At 30.0% G+C, this 25,548-nt stretch overlaps 1 protein-coding gene across 1 annotated transcript; it reads left to right on the top strand.

The window, feature by feature from the left end:
* The first annotated feature begins 10,566 nt into the window (after window positions 1-10,566).
* On the top strand, window positions 10,567-24,880 carry stm (starmaker). The gene is made up of 24 exons (XM_051136578.1): window positions 10,567-10,733; window positions 11,890-11,951; window positions 12,262-12,279; window positions 12,766-12,795; window positions 12,896-12,931; window positions 14,433-14,471; window positions 14,628-14,663; window positions 15,987-16,022; window positions 16,104-16,148; window positions 16,417-16,509; window positions 16,602-16,640; window positions 16,731-16,775; window positions 17,183-17,221; window positions 17,550-17,621; window positions 17,962-18,024; window positions 19,323-20,060; window positions 20,139-20,183; window positions 21,781-21,834; window positions 22,769-22,810; window positions 22,911-22,949; window positions 23,153-23,206; window positions 23,373-23,426; window positions 23,528-23,599; window positions 24,093-24,880. Exons 1-23 carry the CDS (start codon window positions 10,723-10,725, stop codon window positions 23,566-23,568), a joined length of 1,731 nt encoding a protein of 576 aa, XP_050992535.1. The 5' UTR covers window positions 10,567-10,722; the 3' UTR covers window positions 23,569-23,599; window positions 24,093-24,880.
* The last annotated feature ends 668 nt before the right edge of the window (window positions 24,881-25,548 follow it).

Raw genomic sequence — 25,548 nt, 5'->3', positions numbered from 1 at the left:
TCATTTTACAAATTATTATACAAATAATAACAATGTTTAATAAATTACATGTATTTTATTATTTTATTTGACTTTACTATCAATTAATTATTTTGTTAATCATTTTATATAAATTAACATAAAGAAAACAAAAACAAATAAAATATAGCCACAAATGCATAGATACCAATAATAACTGTTTAACAAATTAAACTGAATTATTTTATTATTTATTTTGAATTATTATCAATTAATTATTTTGTCAATCATTTTATATAAATTAACATGAAGAAAACAAAAACAAATAAAATATAGTAAAATATGTAATTATTTTTATTATTTAATTTTAATTATTTTATTATCAATTCATTATTTTGTCAATCATTTTATATAAATTAATTAAAAATATAGCCACAAATGCACAGATACAAATAATAACAATGTTTAATAAATTAAACTTAATTATTTTATTATTTCATTTTAATTATCAATTATTTGCCAATCATTTTATATTAATTAACAAAGATAAAATAAAAAATTAAATACAGCCACAAATGCATAGATACAAATAATAACAGTTTATTATATAATTTGAAATACTATCACATAATTATTTTGTCAATCATTTTATATAAATTAACAGAAAATAAAGGAAAAAAACATTAAATATAGCCACAAATGCATATATACAAATAATAACAATGTTTAATAAATGAAATAACTTACATGTTTTTAAATGAAACAAAGTAAACAGAACAATGCACAAAGATAAATAACCTTAATTATAAAAAAAAAACCTTTCTAATTATTAAAAATGAAAGAATAAAAAAACACAAAATTCATATAACCTATCATTATAAACCTATTATTTAAAAATAAGTCAAATTAAAATTAAATTAAAGTCATCAATTTTATTCTATGATGGTCATATTTATAGAATACTTTTAATTAAATTTTATTGTTTTCACTTTAATTTTTTTTTATTTTGATTAGTTGTTCGTCATTTTTATGTCTATATAGTTCTTAATTATTAGTTTTAGTCTATTTAATTTTATTTTAGAACTTTAAACTAAACCAAATAAGAAATATTGCCTTGTATCTCGCTGAAATAAAATTAGTTTACATTTTTAGTTAAATTATTTACTTTTAGTTTTAATACTAATAATAACCCTGACAGCACTCACTGTTTAGCCACAATAAATCAGTTAATCTGCTATTTCTCATCAAACTTGAAATGATCCACTTTCAAAAGCTTGTTTCAAGTGCAGCTATTAGTTACTATCACAAAAACATCACTTGAACTCAATGAACATGAAAAACAAGCTGTTAAGTGTTTTGGAGGGGACATTATCTCAGACGTGCAGGAGTTTCATTTGGTGGCCGCTAACAAAGGCCTTCTGTTCCACAGCGCCGTGAATCAGGTCTCCTCTAGTATCAGCTTCTGAGCTTTACTGGAACCGCGAGCCGACTGGTACGAGCTACGAAAATACTTCAGCCTCTCTTTAGATGACTGACTTGAAATTGTGAGGAACGTGTCACACTTGCTAAGTTCTTCATTTAGATGGAGAGCACGTTCACTACAGACTGCAACAGTGCAGAATTTCTGTCAGGTCGGGAAAGATTGCTTCTCACTGCTGCCTTCTTATGGTTATGTGAGGTACTACAGCAAAACAAAAACCTTCAAAAATCACAACTTAAAAGATTTATGTAGTGCTAAATTACATTCAAATCACTCAATGAGTTATTCTAACAAATTATAAATATTAACCCTTTAACTGTCTCCGTCACCTCTGTGGGACACCTATACTTCAGACTCCTAAATAGATATTTTACCATATTTTTGTGTTACAAATTATGTAGGAAAAGTAATAGATTAATATATGTCAAGAGTGCAACTTAAAAAAATCTACATCATAACATGAGTTCTGACCTTTGTCACAAAAGAGTTTCTTTGTTGCCTTTATCCCTATCACGTTTTAGAAATTATATATCAGTTCAAAACTTAAAATCTCAAAATTCATCCTTTGAAAGGCATTTTAAAATCAGACATTGCATTACCACGGAAAATGTACATTGAAATCATATTACAAAATGTTTTCATTCATGAATTATAAAAATGTAAGTCTGGATATTGCATTCTTATGTCTGTGTTCAAAAATGGGAATGACAGTTAAAGGGTAAAAACCCTTTCTATATTTAAACCCTATTTGTAAATTGTTTTTAAATTAAATAATTAATTGTTAAATTAACTAATTCATTACTTAAAAAAAAGGGAATATGATTTATATTGGGATTTTTACTGGGATTTTTATCATAATTTGGAACAAATTGTAAAGGATTCTGAAATGGGGAAAAATTAAAAATCGAATAAATCCTGCTGAATAAACAAATTCTATAGGATTTATTGTATTACAGTTTTTCTGAAAAGCTAAAACACATTTTTTGAGACCATCCCTCATTTTCTCAAACCTTAAACACAAATATACAGACTAAATTCACAGAACCCCTGACCATTTCACCTGTCAAAATCAAATAAAGCTTTCAAATCATGCACACATTAGTCAATACTATAAGCACTACAGATCATTCATTAGACACTACATCAAAAAATGGAGAAGACAGTGTCCAACACATGTAGTTTAAAAAAAATGTATAAAAATACACACACTCACAAAACATAGACACACTCAAAAGAAAACACACCTAAGTTTGGTGAATATACCAAAAAAAAAAAAAAAGGAAAAATACACACACACACATTTCATATATATATATATATGTGTGTGTGTGTGCGTGTGTGTGTACATATATATCTAATCTATATCTATGTACATATATATCTATATCTATATATATCTACATAGGTATAGATATATATGTACACACACATCTACGTATATATGTATATATATATATATATATATATATATATATATATATAATATATATGTATGTACATATGTGTGCATTTGTGCATATCTATCTATCTATATATACATATATATATAACTTAGAGGTTGAAATATTACACAGATGTCACGGTTCGGTGCGTACCTCGGTTAGAGGGTCACGGTTTGATACAATTTCGGTACAACAGAAAAACAAAACAAAAATCTACTATGCTAGGTTTCTTTTCATTTATTTTAAACAGACAGTACTACAAATTAAAAAAACTTTTTTCCACTAAATACTAAATATTATATCAAATTAATGTCATATATAGGGTATAAAATCTGCAGTACATATATACATACAAGGAATAAATACTTGAAATATATTTAATTAAGTACTGATAAACAAGGGGAAAAACTGTGTGATGTAACATAGCCTATATTTGCTGAGTTTCAGTTCAGTTTTGTGACAGAAAGGAAAGTCAGATGGCAGAAAGCGACATTATTTTTTGTTTAAGGGAAGTTGAAGTAATCGCACCGGCACACAAACATATCAGTTCCAGGCTTCTAGCATTGCTAACTTGACAGCGCAGTTGGTACTTTATCAAAATAAAACACAGTGAACCAAACATCAGCACGCCCGCCTCAAGCCCTGTTCACACTACAAGCGACAGGCAGAGACAAAGTGACACAATCCCATTTATTTCAATGGAGAGCTGGCGATTTCCGGTGACAAGAGCGGGCTACAAAGTTCACAATACCTCAACTTTATGCAAATGAAGAGCAACTTTTGGAAGCGACAGCCAATAGGAAAGAAGATGGTAGAGCTCATGTGATCATTCTCCTCTCAGCCGTAGATAAACATATGCAGTGGAAAAAAATTAGGCTCTGCTTAATTATACAGATAGATATATAGATAGATAAGTAACGTTATAGTGCTTTGTCAGTGAGAGACATGTTCAGAATCAGCACATGGTCACTGTCTAGTGGGCTTTATTTTCAAGTGCGCAACTCCTGGCATTCACTGTTTTTCTGTTGGCGGTTATCAAACAGAGTTACATTACTGCAGGCACCCCCTTTTGGATTGAGAGTGAATTGCCTGTATTTGTTGTAAAGTCTCATGCACCGAAACGAGAAGCCTGTACCGTGGCGGTTCGGTACGAATACATGTATCATTACACCCCTAATATATATATATATATATATACTCATACATATGTGTGTGTATTTTTCCTTTTTTTGGTATATTCACCAAACTTAGGCATGATTTCTTTCTTAGGTGTGATAACCGTGCCTTTTGTGCACTTTCAACTGGCTTATATTTTGTATATTTAAATATTTCGAAACAAGTGTGAATTATTTTGAATTATTGTGTGTAAATGATGAATGCCGTGTTGCAGTTGTGCTTAACTTTTGCTTTTTTGTGTTTAGGGTTTTGCATCACAAGTTCATCAAAGAGCAAATTGTGTCTATAATAGTGAGTGAGAATGTGTTTAGAGTTTTGCAAAAAGAGTGCATGAGATCTGCAAACAGTGTCTAAACTGCCTAAACTTGTTCAAGGTTTTGCAGAAAGACTGATACATTTGAGAATTTGGTTTAGAGAATGGGGTTTAGTGTTTTAGCAAATGTGAAAAACTGTATGATTATTATACTACTGTTATTATTATTACAGTCTGATTATATTGATAGAACTCTGTAAATTCTAGAAAAATGTCTTGCTAAAGGACATTTAAAGTAAATCTAATGGCATTTTAAAATCCTGAACATCCTTTTATTTATTCATTTATTTATTTAGATCAATTTATTCAGTTTTAAAATGTATCAATCAATTTAATTACAAAGTAGCATTTATGCACATAATACAAAAAACACTTCACACAAACTATATCAAACTGCCAAAGTGTATCAGAACAAATTAATAATAATAATAATAATAATGCATTTATTATTAGAATAATATTATTATTAGACTATGCATTTTATTATTATTATTATTATTATTATTATGCAATTGAATAATAAGTGTCCTTTAAATTCTGTATAATTACACTGATAATATAAATTTTATATTAACATTTTATATTTATATTTTAGATTAATAACATTTAAAACAAAATAATAGAATTGTGTTTATTATTATTCTTTTTACTTTTTGTATTTATAATTTAATAACATTTTAAACATTTTAAATAACAAAAATAATTATATATATGTAATATATTATAATCACAATATATTTAAATAAATAATATATCATATAAAATTATATATATATATATATATATATATATATATATATATAAATCACAACATTTTTATATGTATTAAAGCAATCATACAAGTGTTATTATTATTATTGATGTGTTATTGGAATTCATAATAAATCTTTTGATAATTAGATGTTCTAAAAGATCTAGTTGTTTTGTTTTTACCATGACTAATTTATTAGTCATTTATTATTTAATTTATTAATTTAATAATTCCACTTTTTAATAATTCATTATTTAATAATTCCACCGAGACTGCTTTTGGGTTTTTGAGTAGCAAACTGCTATAAACATGGGTCATTTTACAGAAGTGTTTGGGATGGAGACTGTGCTGAGGGCTCAATGGACGTCACGGAGAGATGGATTTGTCTGAGAACTTTAGCACAAACAGCCTTTTTACTAAGCAGAGCTGAGACATTCTTACATTTCAGATGCTGTTACCATTGACTCCCTCTCAAACGGATGAGTGGCTCGGGAAGACCTGAAAATCACACACTGTACACATTTAAACATCACAGAAATAAGATCAGGTTATTATTACTTTTGTTGTTGCTGTTGTTTAAATTAGGTTTATTTGAATATATTAATATTTATATACTTGAAAAACATAGATTTTTATACTATTTGTGTATAATAATAATAATATTAATATTTTTTTTTAATTTATGTATTTATTTATTTTTCATTATTTATGTAAGACTTTGGTACCTGTATATAATATGTGTTAAGTGTTTTTTTTTTTTTTTTTTTGTATTATATGCATAAATATGCATGACTGTTACTTTATAAACAAAAAGCATGTGTATATTTTTGTTGATCACAAAAAAATGTAAAGGAAATCTACCCCTGCAGCATGTGATTTAAGTCAACAAACTAAGCTAGTCACAACAACTTCTAGCTGTCCTTGTCTTTGTTTGCTGAGTAAAAACAGCAGTATTTAAAAGCTAGTGGTTGGATTTTAGGTGACTACCACAGAATTTCAATGATCACCGGCCGTTGTCCACAGAAATGTCACGTAAATTTAGAGCCCACAATGCCACGGGACGTTATTGAGCCCTGCATCTTTAACTGACCTTCTGTACCCTGTGTTTTTGAGGAAAACCTTCTTAGTGGAAGGTTCTGGGAAAAGTGACATAATTAAAACTGCTGTGCCATTATTGTACAATAAAGTTGAACTTTTAAGACTTCTCGTCATCCCTTTATTAATCAAAAAGCTCTAAACAAAAGACATACTAAAAAAAAGAAAAACTATTTATGCAGATTTGAAGCAAATGCAACAGTCAGGAACAGAAGTGACATGCAGGCACAGTCAGAGATGGTCACAATAGGCTCATTTGAGTTTTACAGGACCCTGTGAGAGTGTTTAACAGGTCACCGGGTCATCTGCTTAGACGTGCTGATCTCACATTCGTCCTGGATCACTGGTCATGAGATCTTAACAAGATGGAGGGAGAGAGCGCAGATGGAGACGAGGACGAGTGCAGGTCAATGATAGGAAAATCAGGTTTAAATAAATAAAATTATAGAATAATACTGTTACATTATTTATTTAGAGCTTTTATCTAGATTGCCAGCATCAATCCACTTGAAGCAACCTGAGTTAAGTTCCTTGATCAAGGACATAACGGTTCTGAACTTTTCATTTACCTGCCCAGATCTACAGGGAGATAAAAAGAAAGTCAAAAATGAAGGAAGGAAAAAGCCAAAACAGAAAGAAGAAAAAAGAAAAGGAACAAAAATAGAAGGAAGAGAAAACGGAAAAGGGAAGAGAGGAAGGAAGGAAGGAAGGAAGGAAGAAAGGAAGGAAGGAAAACACAAGGAAGAAAACATGAAGGGAGGAGGGAGCGAAGGAAGGAAGGAAGGAAGAAAAACAGATGGGAGGAGGGAAGGAAGAAACAAACATGAATCAAGAAAACCCGAAGGAAGGAAGAAGAGAAAGAAAGGAAACATAACAGAAGGAAGACATAATGATGGAAGAAAAACAGTAGGAAGGAAGGAAGGAAAACAGAAGGAAAGAAGGAAGGAAGGAAGGAAGGAAAACAGAAGGAAGGAAGGGAAAATGAGAAAAGGAAGGAAGGAAGGAAGGACAGAAGGAAAACAGAAGGAAGGAAGAAATGAGAAGAGGAAGGAAAGAAGGAAGGAAGGAAGGAAGGAAAAAATGAGAAGAGGAAGGAAGAAATAAAAAACAGAAGGAGGGAAGGAAGGAGAAGAGGAAAATAGTAAGAAAAACAAGGAAGAAAAGTGAAGGGGGAGGGGAGGAAGGAAGGAAGAAATAAGAAGAGGAAGGAATGAAAACAGAAGGAAGACAAAATGAAGGAAGGAAGAAAAACAAAAGGAAGGAAGGAAGAAATGAAAGAGAAAAGAAGGAATGAGATTAGGAAATAAGGAAGAAAAACAGAAGGAAGAAGGGAAGGAAGGAACGAACAAATGAATCAGGGAAAATGGAAGGAAGAAATGAGAAGAGAAAGAAAGGATAACAGAAGGAAGACTAAAATGATGATGGAAGGAAGGAAAACGTAAGGAAGGAAGGAAGGAAGGAAGATGGAAGAAAAATTAAGGAATGAAGGGAAAAGCCAGTTAACACTGATACTAAACTATACTAATTATCATGAATCTTTTTTTTGATTCTCACTAAATGACGTGATTCAAGCCTGTTTTGGTGAATGTCATCTCAAGATCTGGATTTTCCCATCTTACTTCATGGCTTTACGTTGATTCCTTTGAATAAAAGTGCTCAAGTTAACACTTCAAAGAGGTGGCTTGTTTGCCAATTTAGCAAGTACTGATGTCATAAGTACCCATCTGAAGGCTGTGCCACTCTCACACTTTCTGAAGAGCTATGGCTAGTCTCAGAACGGCAGCAGGGAAACCCCCGCGATCCTTTTGAAAGGCCACAGGAGCCTACAGTGAAACATTTAGCGCCTGTACAATTCACTCATTTCCTCAACAAAACCTCATTTACATCCAGTACTAAAGCTGAACTGATCATCCCGATCGTTTGCATACAAAAACAGACCTAAAGCTGCTTTGATGCATCAACAGCTTGTTGAATGTGAATGGATGTGTGACGAAAAAAACAAATGATTAACCTTGAACAGGAATATGTGCTTTACTGCTCAACAAGAATGTTTTTTAAGCTCAATAAATTTCTCAATAGAGAAACAAAGAGGCTTTGTGTGCAGAACAGCGGCTCTCGGCACAGCAGACATCATGGAGAAACTCAAGCTTTTCCAGGCCAAACTGAGTAACACAGCCACAACTTTACTGTCTGTTGTCTTCTTTTCAGGTTATTTTGGTTTATAAAACCACATTAAGATCATTTTACATGTAATACAAGATTATTCAGATCAATCTAAAATGAAGCATAATAACATAATATATTTATTCAGAATTTAAATTTAGATGACATTACAGACTATGGAAGCAAGCAAATAAATAAATCGATCAATAAATCACTAATAATAGTAATAGTAATACATTTTATAACAAATTCAATTATTTTGGTTTACAAAACCACATTAGGATAATTTTACTTGTAATACAAGATTATTCCACTCAATCTAAAATTAAGCATAATAACATAACATTTGTATTAATGATTTAAATTAAGATTATTATACATATTATTATATTATGTAAGCAAGCAAATAAATAAATAAATAAATGATGATAATGATAATAAATAGCATAATAAATCAATTAAAAGTTGTATTAATAACTTAAATTAAGATCACCTTGCAGACCATGCAATCAAATAAATAAATAAAAATGTCAATTCAAAATTGTATTAAATTAAACTTACCTTGCAGACAATGCAAATAAATAAATATGACATAAATAAATATAAAAATAAATTGCATAATGAATTCATTAAAATTTGCATTAATAATTTAAAATAAGATTACTTTACAGACTATGCAATCAAGCACATAAATAAATAAATAAATAAATATGTCATTTTAAAAATGTATTAACTTAAATTAGGATTATTTTACAGACGATGCAAGCAAGCAATCAAATAAATAAATAAATGATGATATAATAATAAATTGTATAATAAATAAATCATTTTTTTATTAATAATTCAAATTAAGATGACCTTACAGACTATGTAAGCAAGCAAGCAAAAGAAATAAATAAACAAATAAAATAAATATATACACAATTTATTATATAATTATATGATTTTTTTAATTATTAATTGTATTTTATCATGCAATTTATTATTATATAATAATTGCATAATAAATCAATTATTTTTTCAAATAATTTAAATTGATTATCTTACTACGCTATGTAATCAAGCATTTAAATAAATCAATAAATAAATTATGACAATGATATAATAATAAACTGCATAATACATGAATTAAAAACTGCATTAATAACTTGAATTAAGATAGCCGTACAGACTATGTAATTAAGCACATAAATAAATAAATAAATAAAAATGTCATTTTAAAAAAGCATTAACTTAAATTAGGATTATTTTACAGACAATGTAAGCAAGCGAATAAATAAATAAATAACTGATGATGATGATGATGATGATGATGATGATGACAATAATAAATTATATAACAAATAAATTAAAATTTGTATTAATAATTTAAATTATGATTACCTTACACACTATGTAATAAAGCTAATAAAATAAATAAATAAATAAATAAATAAATGTATGTATTTATTTGTTAATCAATTAATAAAAATGTCAATTTAAAAATATAAATTAAGATTACATTATAGACGATGTAAGCAAATAAATAAATAAATAAATAAAATAAATAAATAAATGATGATGCTATAATAATAAATTACATAATAAATCAATTAAAATTTGTATTGATAAATTAAATTCAGATTACCTTACAAACTATGAAATCAAGCAAGCAAATAAATTAAAAAAATAATAAAAAAAATGTATTAACTGAAATTAAGATTACCTTACAGACTATGCAAGCAAAAAAAAAAAAAAACAAGTAACATGTCTGAGTGTGTTGTTTGTAAGTTTTTCAATTCAGTAATAACCTAGATAGGCCCTAGAAACCCCACTTCAACACCCACAACAGCCAGCAACTGTTCTTCAAACACAAACAGGTATATTAAAGAAATACAAAAGTAACTTAATGCACCTCTTTTCCACGAATACTGTTTACCCAACAACAGATCTTCCTGTTCCATAAAAAAAAAAAAATGTTAAATAAAAAAAAAAAGGCACAAAAAACATTGGCATGCCCTGCCCAGCATCCCTTCTGTTTGCTTTCCAAGAAGAACACGTCAAATCAACCAAATCAAATGTCTGGAGAGAAGGAGCAACGGGAGCCGTTGAGACAGACAACACAGAAGCTACACTATTTACAAAGGCTGTTTGAAAACACAAACAATAGCAGGACGGCCTGACTCCATAACCCTCTTCTAATGAGAGGAACTTTAGAGGTTCTCATGTAACGCCTCCATCTTTAGCTCAACCCCCTCAGAGGCCAGGAAGCACAGAGGGTATAAAAGATCTGAGATCAGCTCCACTCAGGCTTCAGACCTGCATCACCTGCGATAATCTCACACTGCATTTCAGTCCTATTGCAATGCTGTCCCGGTGAGTACAAGTCTCTGCTTTACTCTCATTCATCTGGCCTGCTTTGATGTTCTTGTGGTGGAATGTTTTAAATCGACAATGCATGCACAAGCCAAATCAATGAATTACTAAGGAAATCTGCAAACACGACGGATAATAAATGATACAGATGATGGCTAAATCTGGAAGTAGTTAACCATTTTAAACTAGTACAATGTCTGTATGTGCAACAAGGATTTTAGAAGTCACAGACAATGAACAAAAAATACTGCACCAAACCTTTAGTCCTAAATGAAAGTTTATCAGCTACAATGTCTGAAAAAAAAAAGTTTTTGTTTGATTTTAAATATACATATTTTTACAGAGATGTTCAGTTGTGTGAGAACAATTATGTTGTTGTTCAATTATGTGAAACAGAATATTTGTGCATCAAGGATGGCCCTCAATATTCATAATCAGTTAACTTTTTTTCCTTGTTATAAAAACTTACTAAAATATTGAATTCTTCACTAATCTGTTTATTGAAATTTGTAAAGATTATAATAATTATATTATAATTTTCTAAGATACTCCAAAAATGAAAAGATATATAATAATATTATATATATAATCTTTAGATTTTTTAGATCATTATTAATTTAGTTTTTTTCTTCTTTTTTGTGATTTTTCTTTTTTTTCTACTACATAAAATATTAATACACATTATTACACACATTATATTTACATAATTTCAAATAAATTATTTAAATGTATATTATAATATATTAGTAATATATTATATTACATATTATATAGTTTATATAATATTTTTTCTATAATAAATTACATTTTAATTTTTTAAGATAATTATTCATTTAGAGATTTTTTTGTGAATTTTCTTTTACTTTTTTAATAAGTAAAATAAATATGAATATACATTCTATAAAATTATATATATATATATATATATATATATACACATTTACACATTTTAATTTTATATTTTTAGATTATTACTAAATTTGAGATTTTTTTCCTTTTTGTAAATTTTCTTTTTCTTTTTTCTAACACATAAAATTAATATTACTATACATTCTATATAAATATATATATATATATATATATATATATATATACACACACACACATTTTTTTGCAGATCATTAACAATTGTCTTTTTCTTTGTTTTGTTATATAGGACGCTGGTTGTTCCGTTGATTTTTGCATTAGTGGGTATCTCTATTTCTGCACCAATAAACGGTAAGGAAACTTGCTTAGTATCTCTGACATCATTACATTTCTCACATATAGCTCTCATATACCATTACAGATCACCCTGAATCCCTAAATTATTATCAGTGACATGCACCGGCTCTTCTTTTGAAGTAACACGAAGCATTTTCTGCCTCGCTATAATGAGACTGTAATCAGAGCCCTTCACTGAACACAAAAGAGTTCTGTTCACCTGTGCTGCTACATTTAGCCTGGGCCTCTATAGGAGATATAGGACTCTCATAGCCCAGTGCACTCAGACCACTAACTAACTGTCTTGTCTTTTGTTTTGATACAGATGGAACAGATAATGATGGTAAGAATGTGGCTCTTATACACTTTCACCTTAATTATAATGCAAATGATGACATTTTATGTTAATTACTGCCTCTGAATGCATGAGCTGTGTAAGATCAATGAAATGCATTGTACTAATATACTAGAATTGCTCAGAAAAGCCAATATAGAAGGAAAAATCTCAGCTGTTTCTCCTAAACACAAACACTTACTTACTTTTCCGTAGAAAAAGGCCGCAGTAATCTCATATGTGTCTCCATGAGAGTTTCAGAAGTGATTTCAGCAATGCCTGCAATTAAATGTCAGAGATCTCTATATGAAGTAATTTCTCATCAGATTCTTTTAAATGATCTGAGCTGCTTTGCACACTGATTTTATAGATTTATACATCCTCTAGGCAGGCAGACTAGATATAAAGGGGACAAAAAGTATCTGGTTCTATAGCAATATGATCCGGTTTATGTCACTGATTGTGTTTTGTTTGACTTTCATTTTATAATGTCAGAGGCGGCTGCAGCCCTAGGGAACCTCAATGGTAAGGCGCAGGGAATTTGAGCTATATTTCTGCATAAATCAATTTACCAAATAAGTCTTTCCAGTTCATCTGAAAAACATGTTCATCTCTCTTTTTTCAGCTCCTCCAACTCCACTCCCTGGAAATGGAGACTCAGGTTGGTCTGGCTGATATAGATCAAGATTTTATATATATATATATATATATATATATATACTGGTTATATAAACTGCAGACATGTCTAATAACATGAACATGATTTTAAACATGAAATTTAACTAAAACAACAAAAAATCTTTTTAACCATGTTTAAAAAATCTTAAAATAAATAAAGCTGAAATGAAATATATAAATACTGGGTAAAAACATAAAAAAACACTTAAAAATAAAAAATAGAATCATAAGTTTAATTTGAAGTACTAAAACAGCAATAAATCAAAGATAAATAGAAATATTTAGAAAGTCCAATAACATGAAAAAAATGCTAAACCATTTTTGTTAATTGAAATAAAGCTGAAATAAGATAAAGTAACTGATATTAGATTAAAAATTAAAAACTAAAAAAACCAAATTAGAAAAAAATAGAAATGTTGCCTTGGCAACTAGCTGAAGTAAAATTTAAGTTAAAGTACTGAAATTATCAAAAAAAAAAAATTTAAGCAAAAATATATATATTTTTTAAAAACTTAAAATATATAAATACTATATGTATATAAAAACAAACAAAAAAAAATAAAAATTAGAGAATAATATGTTTAATTTCAAGTACTAAAACTAAGATAAAAGATAAATAGAAATATTCAGAAAGTCCAATATCATGAAAAAAATACAAAAGATTTTTGTTTATTGAAATAAAGCTGAAATAATATCAAATAACAAATATTGGATTAAAAACTTAAGAGAGAGAGAGAGAGAAAGAAAGAGAGAAACTGAAATGTTGCCTTGGCAACTAACTGAAATGAAATTTAAGATGAAGTACTGAAATGATCAAAACTGAAATAAATTAAAAATTAAATAAAAAAATATAAATACTATATATAAAAACTTTAAAAAACAATACAAACAAAAATAACAGAATAATAAGTTTAATTTTAAGTACTAAAGCGGAAATAAATCAAAGATAAATAGAAATATTTAGAAGGTCCAATAACATGAAAAAAAATGTTGAAACAGTTTTGTTAATTGAAATAAAGCTGAAATAATATAAAATAATAAATATTAGATTTAACAAAAACGTTGTCCTGGCAAATAGCTGAAATTAAATTTAAGTTTAAGTTGAAGTAAATAATCAAACTGAAATAAATTAAAGCTAAATATAAATATTTAACAAAAAAACTAATAAAAATGACAAAAGTGCATGAAAAATGACTAAAACTTATTAACTTAACTAAAACGTAAATGAAAATTTGAAATGCTGAAGTACTAAAATTACTAAAATAAAAATAAAATATAGAAATATAAAACAAGAAAAGAGCACAAGTAGCTAAAATGAAAAAATACATGAAAATATAAAAGAAGAAGAAAAATATAAAAAATTCAAACTATTAATAAATACTATAATAGTATATAAAAAAATTACTCTAAATACAGACAGACAGACAGACAGACAGACAGACGTTCAAAAGAAAATAACTTTTAAAAAACCTTTTTTTAAACAGGAACTACAGATGGAAAAGATTCAGCAGAGAATCAAGGAGGTAAGAAACACTTTTTTTTTCATTCTGCAGACACTCCTGAGGCATTCCTTAAGCTGAACCCAAAATCCCAAACAAGAAAAAAAGAAATAAGACTGTGGTGATATCAAACACACACTGACATCATCACAATGTGCTAATAATTTACTTTGCTTTCAGGTCCCAATGATTCGTCTGACACCACTGAAAAACCAGGTCAGTTTCTGGTATCAAGAGTCTTGATATACAGAAAGAAAGAAACCATGACCTGATCACTGAATCACACAGCTTTCACAGAATTTCACAAGTGCCAACAGATAGCATATGAATGAGTGTGATAACACACAGATTAATGTTTAACTGCTGTGTGTTCAGCATCAGTGAACTAGAAGAATTGACATTATTAGATTGCAAAGCAGGAGACACTTAGTCAACAGGAAAAAAATCAGCGGAAACAAGCTTCCACATAGGCAATATGTTCTGTTTAATCATAATGGTTAAATATAAAAAGTTAAAGTTAATGCTTAAAATGAAGTGAATTTACATTTAAAAAATAAATAAATAAGTTTTGATATATTTTTTATGAAACAACAGTTAATAAATAAAGTCATTTTACTTAAAGTAAATGAATCTTGATTTAGAAATGTAAAGATATTTGTACTGAAAAACAAATTTTTTTGCACCTCTAATTTGTCTCTAAGTGTCACACTCTATCATGATAATGTCATGGCAAGACCAACCAAATATTTCTGATCCACATCATTACATTAATGAAAACCAATTAATTTATGAAAAGAATGGTGATTTTTTTAAGCGATTTAATTTATTTGTTTAGTTATTATGATTAGACAGAAAATAAGGTCGACTATGGAAGCTCATTTCCACAAAAGTGAATAGCAATTTTTTAATCTCAAAATTCATTATTTTTTCTCGCAATTTAGAGTTTATATTTCCCAGTTCTAACTTTTTCCCTCAGAATTGAGTTTCTGTCTTGCAATTGCAATTGTTTACACATTGCCATTGTTTTTTTTTTTTTAAAATAAAAAATAAATAAGAATAAGAAGAATAAAGAATAAAGAATAAATAAGGTAATTGCTATTTTTTTCTAAAATTGTGACTTCTTGCAATTCCAGGTTTACAATCTCCAATTCTGACTTTCGTTCTCAGAGTTCTAAATTTACATCTCACAATTCTGTTTTTTAAATAAAAATAAATAAATAAAACATAAGGTAATTGTGACTTTCTTGGTAAGTTTTACAGTTTACACCTAGCAAATCTGACCTTTTTTCCTGATATAAACTCAGTATTACAAGAAAAAAAAGTCAGATTTGTGAAATAAAAGGTTGCAATATTTTTTTTAATCCCATGGAATCCAATGGAAACAAAATTCCATAGTCTAAACTTGTATGTTAACACAGTAGCAGGGATTTTTAGAGAACGAAAACCACTTTATGATGATATTGGGAATGACATCGACTTGAATAAATTTACTCTAAAGTATTATAATTTTCTTTTCTATAATTTTGTTTCTTTTTAAAGAGGCTGATGGTGCTCCTGACACATCAGACACAAACAGTAAGATCTCATTGCCTTCACTTTTGTTTGAGATGTATTTGAGTGAAGTATTGTCCAAACTAACAGTTCAACCCATTTCAGGTGACAAAAGCGTGGATGAAGCCACCAGTGGCCCAGATTCATTAGGTAAATCATAACCTGTGCATCAGTCTCCTAAACACACAACACCAGCTCAGTGGGTTGTTTAATACAAATATAAAAATGCATCCCTCACTTGTTTAAAAAAAAGTCTTGAAATGTTTTTATCCATGTATGATCTCCATGTAAAGACCAATAACTATAAAAGACATGCATCCCATTCAAATATATCATTTCCTGACAACAGCAGGTGCTAACTGCAAAAATCATATATTTGTTATGCAATATATTTGATGAATTTACATTTCTTTATCAGACACGACAGATACTGATACTGACACAGAAAAAGACACAGACACAGATACTAATACAGAAACAGATACATCACAGCAGAAGACAAGTGATTCAGGTGGGTGAAAGCCAAATATCTACAGAAATATATATACAGAATGCACATGTGCAAAATACCCTTAATGAAGGACTTTTCTTTATCTACTGCAGATGAGAACAATGAGAAACCATCAGCAGAGGACAGCAAAGGTATGAGAAATGACAGAAACAAACATGACCCAGCAGACAGATTGCATCATAAAATAATGTTGTCAATTTAAATGTTATATAATATTTCAGATGCAGATCATGCTGACACAGATTCAAAAGAAAAGGAATCTGCAGGTAAACAAACACACTAACTGAATAAAGACACATGTGTTAATACAAAAAGAATAACTTAAGTCACCCATATGCCATGCCATGTAAAAACCACCAATGCAAATTTTGTCATTATTTACCAATGTTATAAACATAAAATACAATTTTTATTAATTTCAGATTCTAAAAAAATATATATAAAAAAACAATTTGGTAGTTGATTATTTAATCACCTTTATACTGTTACAAACATAATATTATTATTTTTTATTAATTAAAAAATTGTGTGCCATGGCGAAATAATAAAAATATAAAAAGTGAGTAAATACTGGCAGAAATGTTATTTCTGGGTGAACAACTCAATTCAGAAAAAGTGTGTGCGTGTCATGCATAATGATTTACTTTCTCATTATTAAACCTCTGTTTCACAGACACGGAAGAAAAGGCAGACACTGATTCAGATGGCTCAGGTAGAGATTTTTCATGCTTCTAGAGCAGAACATGTTTCTGTAGCAACATCCTAGTTGATTATTGAACAACAGTCATAGCAACCAATCAGATTTGAGGGTGAATGTTAAGGTTGAGTGTGGGCCTTAAATCATTCTTATCAAGCCACTGTTCCCCTCTGGTGGTAGTTAATGGTTAGGTTGAGGAGTATGAACACTGTTGACATAAACAGTGTTCCGGCTCTAACAAAAGATGTTCTAGGAACACGTCCTGCTTGGCACAGTCATTCCTTCCTCACAGCAAAATGATATATTCGTCTGAAACAATGCTGGCATGTCAATGTATTTTCAGACGGTGATTCTGATAGTGTGGAAAAGAAAGATTCTGATGACGCACATGATGATGCAAATAAAACCTCTACAGGTATTTGAAATCACTGCAGAATCAGTGTTGGTTTAGCATTATGCATACATGATTATAGCATTTATGAATATTTTTAATTATTTTCATTTTTAGATTTTCTGTTTTAAATTTAATTTGCTTTTAGATGTTTTATATTTATATATAGCCTTTAATTTATTTTTATTTCTGTTTTTAGTTATTCTAATAATTTGACTTGTGTTTCTTTCAAAATAAAAGATTCAAAAGTTGTATTTTCTTTCAAAATGATACTTTTCTTAGAAATAATGATCCTGTCTGATTTAGGCTGTACTTAGAGATTAGATTTATAAATAATAACAGCTGTGTTTTTGCTCTGATGAAGAAGATACAAACGATTCATCTGACAAAGATTCTTCAGACACAAATGAGCAGCAGGACTCTGACGGTGAGCTTAAAAAACACAAAATAATGTCTCCTTTGTACTTTTTTTTTTTACGATTATCGCTTAGTCTTTAAAAGAACAACTAATACTCTTCTGTCTTACTAACTAATAATCTTCTGTCCTGACTCAAAACAGTTATTTTTTAAAGTATCACTAAGATAGTATTATAGTTTGTATTAATATTTTGAATTTGTTTTAATTTTATATTTTCTATAGTTGTAGTAATGTTCATAATTTTTATTAGCTTTTGTTTTTTACATATACATATACATATATCTACATATTTTTTAATACATTTTTATTTCAGCTTTTTTTTTTTTTTTTTTAGTAAGTTAGACTAAATGCAAATGAAAAATGTTACCTGTAAATATAAATGTTTTATAATATATATACATATATATTTTTCAAGTAGTACTTTTTTTATGGTTTTAGTAGTTATCATGTCTAATCTAGTAGGGAGAAATTAATTTACATGATAAAGTAATTCACATAAAAGTGATATGATTAATCTGTTTTTTTTTATGTAAATATAGTAGCATATTTAAGTAAATAAAGTACTAGTAAAAGACATTTATTTGATTTTAAAGTACCTTGGATTGCTATGTAAATAATGCATGAATAAATCCATGGTGTACGTCAATGTACCATGGTATTCTCGGATGTATCATAATATATTTCACATGAATATATTATATTTTTATATTATATTTGTGTATCATAGTATATTAGTATCATCATTATCTGATGCAAGCACCAAACCATGGTACTTTTTCATTTAATTTGTTAGTCGAGTTAAGATATCTGTCTGGACTTAAAATGATTTTTGTCAGTTTAATGATATGTGACCCTGGACCACAAAACCAATTTTGTGGACCACAAATGTCAATTATTTGAAATTGATATTTATACATCATCAGAAAGCTGAATAAATAAGCTTTCCATTGATGTATGTTTTTATGACAGGGCAATAATACAGCTATTTTAAAATCTGGAATCTGAGGGTGTAAAAAAATCGAAATATTGAGAAAATTGCCATTAAACTTGTCCAAATGAAGCTCTTAGCAAAGCATATTACTAATCAAACATTAAGTTTTGATTTATTTACAGGAGGAAATTCACAAAATATCTTCATGGAACATGATCTTTATTTAATATCCTGATGACTTTTTGGCAAAAAAGAAAAATCAATAATTTTGACACATACAATGTATTTTTGGTTATTGCTACAAATATACCCATGCTACTTAAGACTGGTTTTGTGGTCCATAAAAATGAAATACTGTTTTTTTTTTTACATGCAGATTCTGACAAAGACAAAACAGACAGAGACGCTGATGAAAAGAGTGATGAGAAAGACGACAAAGACGACAAAGACGACAAAGACACCAGCAATGACTCCAGTAAAGACTCAGAAGACAAGGGTCAAGAATCCTCTGAGACGCCAGAAAAAAGTGACAAAGACAGCGACTCAGACACTGATGAGGTGAAAGTTTCAGATGATTCCAAAGACCAGGATTCAGAATCGAAAGACACCGACAGCACGGAGAAGAAAGAAAAAGACCAGGACTCCGACAGCGACCAAGACACGGCAGATTCCCCTGATGTAGCAGACGCCAAGGACAGCACTGAGGACAAAGACAAGGACAGCAGTGACCCGAAAGACACCGAAGATGATGGAGACAGTGAGAAGGACACCAAAGACAAGGAGGAGACCAATAAGACGGGCAGCGACAGCAATGAGGGAAAAGACAAAGAGGACGAATCCAAACCACACAAACAGGACAAGGACGACGCCACCTCAAAAGAAGACGTCACAGCCAGTCAGTCTGACGAAAGTCCACTGGAGGAAATGAAAGAAGACAAGCAGGAAGACAAACCTGATTCTGACAGCTCCAGTCTGGACTCAAATTTAGACTCTGACTCTGACAGCAAAGACAAAGAGCAGGACAAAGCAAAGAGCAGCACAGAGTCCACAGACACAGAAAGCTCTGATAGCGACAGCAAGAGCGACACGGACAGCTCAGAAACAGGAGGGGAAGGTAAACATTCAGGCCTTTGTGTTTTACATTCATCAAACCACAACATCGATTAACTGATTAATGCTTTTATGTCTACAGATACTGATGAAGACAATGACTCCAGCGTAGAAAAGGAGAAACAAGGTATTTACTGAAATATATGGGGGCACACTTCCAACTCAAGAGTAAAAAATATACAAGATAATTGTGAGAAAGCTTATAAATAAGAATACAATCACATAATACGGTATGAAGTCACAATTGAATAAATTAAAAGTCATATAATATAAATACATAACTGCAAGATGTACAGTCATTTTGTGTGATATTAAGTCGCAATTTTTGAGCTATAAAGTCATTTTGTGAGATACAAATTAAATGACACAATTAAAGATATAAAGTCGCATATTGAGGTATAAAGTCATAATTGTGTGATATAAAGTACAATACAGATTTAAAAAATAATTGTGCGATACAAAGTAAAACTGTGATTTATTAGTCACATTTAATGATATAAAGTTTACACGGCTATTCTCGCATCTTGCCAGTTATAAAAAAAATGTAGAATGATACCCAGCTTATACCCAGCTAATTTGTCAGTCAGTTCCTTAAATACTCTGTTATTTCTGACCGTGGCGTCCAATTTGTCTTGAACTTACAACTACAAGTCATTTCAATTCACTACAATAAAGTGAGTTAAAATTACTTGTAGTTTTAAGTTGATTTAATGTATGAGTTGAAATGACTTGTACTTTTAAGTTGATTTAACTTAAAATTTTAAGGTAGCTGCTGAACTTAAGTTTTTAAGTTGAAACTGGTGAACATTTTTTCCAGTGTAAGAATAATACCCTCTCCTCAACACTCCAGTTCACAAGCTTTCTGTCTTTTGATATTTCTTACTTTTCTCTCACTGGCTGCTGTTTACACAATGCACGTCTCCTGTTACTGACGTGACATGGGCCTCGCTGCTCAATTTCTGATTGGCTGTCTGTTACCAAACATCCAGCAGCAACAAGCAAACACCACTTCGTTTCACACTGAATAAACAATTGCGGTGCTAACCCCGCTTCGGAGCAGGGTTTCATAACCCCGGGTAAAAATAACACCACTTTCAAACTACAGCTGTGAAACGTTTCTTTACCCAGGGTTAAAAGCGGTGTTTAGAACAACGATAACCCAGGGTTAAGCACAGTGTGAAAAGCCTAATTGTGAGATAAAAAGTCAAAATTGAATATAGAAAGTCATGATTGTGAGATAAAAAGTTAAAACTGTAAAACATAAAGTCATAACTGAAGGTGCAAAAATTCACTGTGAGTCACATTTTGACAAAGTAGTACTGTGAGATATAATTATTGAGAATATAATGTCATATATTAAGATATGAACTCATAATTACAAGACAAAGTCATAAATGAAAATCTAAAGTTAAACTGTGAAATAGAAAGCAAAGAAATGAACAAAATGGGTTTATATATAATTCACCTGCAGTTATTACCATAACAGAAAAAAAAAGTTGGGAAAGTCTACATTTACATTTATTCATTTAGCATACGCTTTTATCCAAAGCGACTTACAAGTGGGGAATACGTCAAGCAATTTGTCCTAAAGAGGCGAAACAACTTAGGAAGTGCTCATAATACCATAAAACAGGCATTGTTCAGATAAGTACAAGCTAGAAAGGGAAAAAGTTTTTTTTTTTTTTATGTCAAATAGTCTAATATATGAATTTCTAAACCTACAGAGTCTCCTGAAGGTGCATCAGTAGAGACAAATGACTCTGATGCTGACTCCAGTGGTAAGAAAAAACATAACATTTACTGTTTACATGCTGTTGGTTAAAAATATAATATAATATAATAATTGTGAGTTTTATTTGAATATGTTTGCAAAAAATTGCAAGTTACTATTGAATGGCCATCAATGGAGGACAAAGTTACATTACACAGCATTTTTTAATTCAAGCATGGACAAAAAACAAGAAGATATAAAGTGACATACTAGATATAAAGTCATATTGTGAGATATAAAGTCATAAATGTGGGATATTAAGAAGTTGAAGATATAAAGTCATTATGAATGATGTTGCATTTTTGATTTAAGCATGGACAGAAAAAGCTATTGAAGATATAGTCACATATTGACATATAAAGTCAAAATTGCAAGATATAGTCATAGTTTCAGATATAAAGTGACAATTGTGAGATATAAAGTCATATTGTAAGATAAAGTCATAATTGTGAGGTATTAGGACTCAGCTGAAGATAAAGTCTTTATGAATGATGTTGCTTCACACAGCATCTTTGATTTAAGCGTGGACAGAAAAAAACAATTGAAGATATAAAGTCACATATTGACATAAAAAGTCATAATTCTGTCATAGTCATAATTTCAGACATAAAGTTACAATTGTGAGATAAACCGCCAGTTTCACAGACAAGGCTTAAGCCTAGTCTCCCTGACTAAAATGTAAGTCTGAGCTGTTTCAACTGAAAGAAACTTGCACTGATTGATATTAAAATATGTCAGTGCCCTTGTTTTGTCTCAAGATGCATACCAGTAATGTTTTTTCTAAGGCATGTTTATAAAAATTGCTTTAAAATCCTAAGTGAACTATGTAAGCATAGTCCTGGCTTAAGCTAAGCCCTGTCTGTGAAACCTGGCCAAAGTGTACTAAAATATGTGTAAGACATGATGAAATTGATGTAGTATTAATCTTTTTCTTCTTCTAGATGACCATGACAATGACTCAACAGATGCTACGACATCAAACGGTAAATATGTCTATGAGCTCAGTTATGTAAAAATGAATAGTGTCTTTGTCATGTAAAAAAGTATTAAATGTATGTTCTTCAAATTTTCTGCCATCTCTAGAGGAAAACACTGGTGCAGACAGCCATGATGCAGCAGACGGTACATCTTGTGTCTAAAACACTTCATTTTGAGTTTACCTAACCCTAAGTATTACATTTTGGCAAATATCTCTGACCATTTGTGCTATAGACATTAATGACTGTAAAAGTACTTGTTACCTGTTAATCTCTGATTGGGCCAAATTCTGGGAAACTGTGATTTGAAAGCTGCCTCAATTGCTCTGCATGCTTCTTTCTGTTTAGATGATGATGACACTGATGCCCATGATGATAAAGTCGGGGTTAAAGATGAAACAGGCAAGTCATTCACACATTTGCCTCCTCGGTTCATAGTCGTCTAAGATTTTTCTCCCAAAATTCCTTAGGAGACACAATGGACAAAGTTGTTGTTTTACTTCATAATTAAACCTGTGACTTCTGATTTAAAAAACAATGATAGTAATTGTCACATACATTTTTACAGACACTGCATCTAATACACACGATGAACCAGAGCATCTTGATGACACAACACAAGGTATTGGTTCTGCTTGAAACACCTACTTCTCACGGAATGGAAGGTCAAAAGAGATCTTGTTGTGTTTATGCATGCTAATATCTGTTTCTGCCTTTCTGCAGGATCAGATGATGGCAGCAAAACCCCTATGCCAAGCTCCTAGCGACCAGGACTCTACAAAAACATTGTAACAGGTATCATGTGATCACATATTAAAAGTTCTACGAAGGCCTTACCTTAATAAACTTCTCATGAAACCTCACAAGTGATTGATTTGAAATGCTCAACAGAAGTAATTATACTTATAAGTTTATTCATTTATTCAGTTTTTATATTGCAGTCTCCTGAACAATGAATGTTCAGTTAAAGGTAGTTATAACATATCAATTGTATCAAATCATAGATGGATAATAAGATGGATAACATATCCAACACTGACAATTGAAGTCCCCTGTATCGCCCTCTGGAGTCTTGCGGTGTTACTGCCTCAATAACAACAACATTCACTGAAGTAAAGTTACTTGCATAAAGTGGCCTATTTAGAATATATAACACATTGGAAGTGCACATATGATGGCTTAAAATGCTGCCACATTTGGTTTTGTAACAGAGCTATTGTTAAATAAAGAAGAGAAAAAAGAAGCCCTAATATATTCACTATACAATTTCATCTGTGTCTCACTGCAGATTTTCCTGGAGAGACGTAAAAGAATCACCTGAGACAGTCAAGATAACCAGAGTTTCACATCCCATTAAAACACATTGACACGTCCCTCATGTCCTTTCTCTCTCTTTTTCTTTCTCATATGGTGAAGGTTCCTTTCTAAGGGTTCTGGGATGCAGATTAAATTATTCAGCTGTTTGCTGTACATTCCATTTTTTAACTTTGTCCTAATTCTAGAACTTCTGTATCGTTTGATATATTAATTTGACCAATTTTAGATGGAAATGCATGATGAACAGTGAGGGTCTGGAATTGCGTACCTCATGCATTCGTCTGTTTGCGTAGGGTCTAAATATATTTCGTTTTGAGTGACACATTAAACTTAGAGAGTAGAACTAACAGAAGGACTTTTGAGAAAGTTAAAAGATTTGGGTCTGGTGAAAATGTTCATCTATCAAACCTGCGATGGCTCCATTGGTTTGTCCACATGGTGTCCCCATCCTTGACACTGACAGAAAGACCGCAGCTGCTACGACGAGAACCTTCCCTCCTGCTCTCAAATAAACGCCGACCTGAAATGTCACAGAATGAGATACTTGCCCACGTAAATGATTTGAGACTGTACAGACAATTTCTGATAGAATCTCTGATGTCTATGTCTCTGTGGAGGATTACTAATAAATTAGCAATGTAAGAGCACAGATTGTTCTGAAAACTGTTAAAAAATAATTTTGTATAGATTTACAAGAAGTCATTTTAATATGTACACAGGGAGCAAATCTAATAAAGACTGGGTTGTCAGAAAATCAAACGACCATGGAGTATTATTTTATTATTTTTATTTTAGTAACACTTTACAATAAGGTGTCATTTGTTAACATTGGATATTGTATTAACTAACATGAACAAACAATTAACAATATGTATTACACTATTTATACATTTTGTTAATGTTAGTTAATAGTTCAAAGTGTATTAACTAATATTAACAAACACATCTTGTGATTTTAATAATGCATTAGTAAATGCTAAAATTAATATTAACTAAGATTAATTAATGCTGTAGAAGTAATGTTCATTCTTATTCTATGTTGACTAATGTAGTTAACTAATGAACTATATTGTACCTTATTGTAAAGTGTTATTTTTTGTGTGTATACTAAACCACAAGCACATGCTTATTCTGGCTTTTTAAATTAAAAAACAAACAAACAAACAAACAAAAAACATAATATTAAATAGTTTAATAACAACATACAGTCAAAAGATAATAATGAAATTAAAATAACTGAAACAAAAAAATAAAAATAAAATAAAATTCAGTCCATAAAACAATCAAAATAACAAAATATTTCATTATTTCCCTTTATTTTATTGATATGTATTATTTTTTTTAATCTTATTTCTTTTCAAAGCATTTCAAATAGGCTACTTTTATGTCAGTTTATTACGTTGTTTTTAGTACAGCTCAACATAATT

This window comes from Labeo rohita, chromosome 19 (genome assembly GCF_022985175.1).
Source record: "Labeo rohita strain BAU-BD-2019 chromosome 19, IGBB_LRoh.1.0, whole genome shotgun sequence".
In the NCBI taxonomy this organism is placed as follows: Eukaryota; Metazoa; Chordata; class Actinopteri; order Cypriniformes; family Cyprinidae; genus Labeo; species Labeo rohita.
This window is presented reverse-complemented; position numbering and strand designations above follow the sequence as displayed.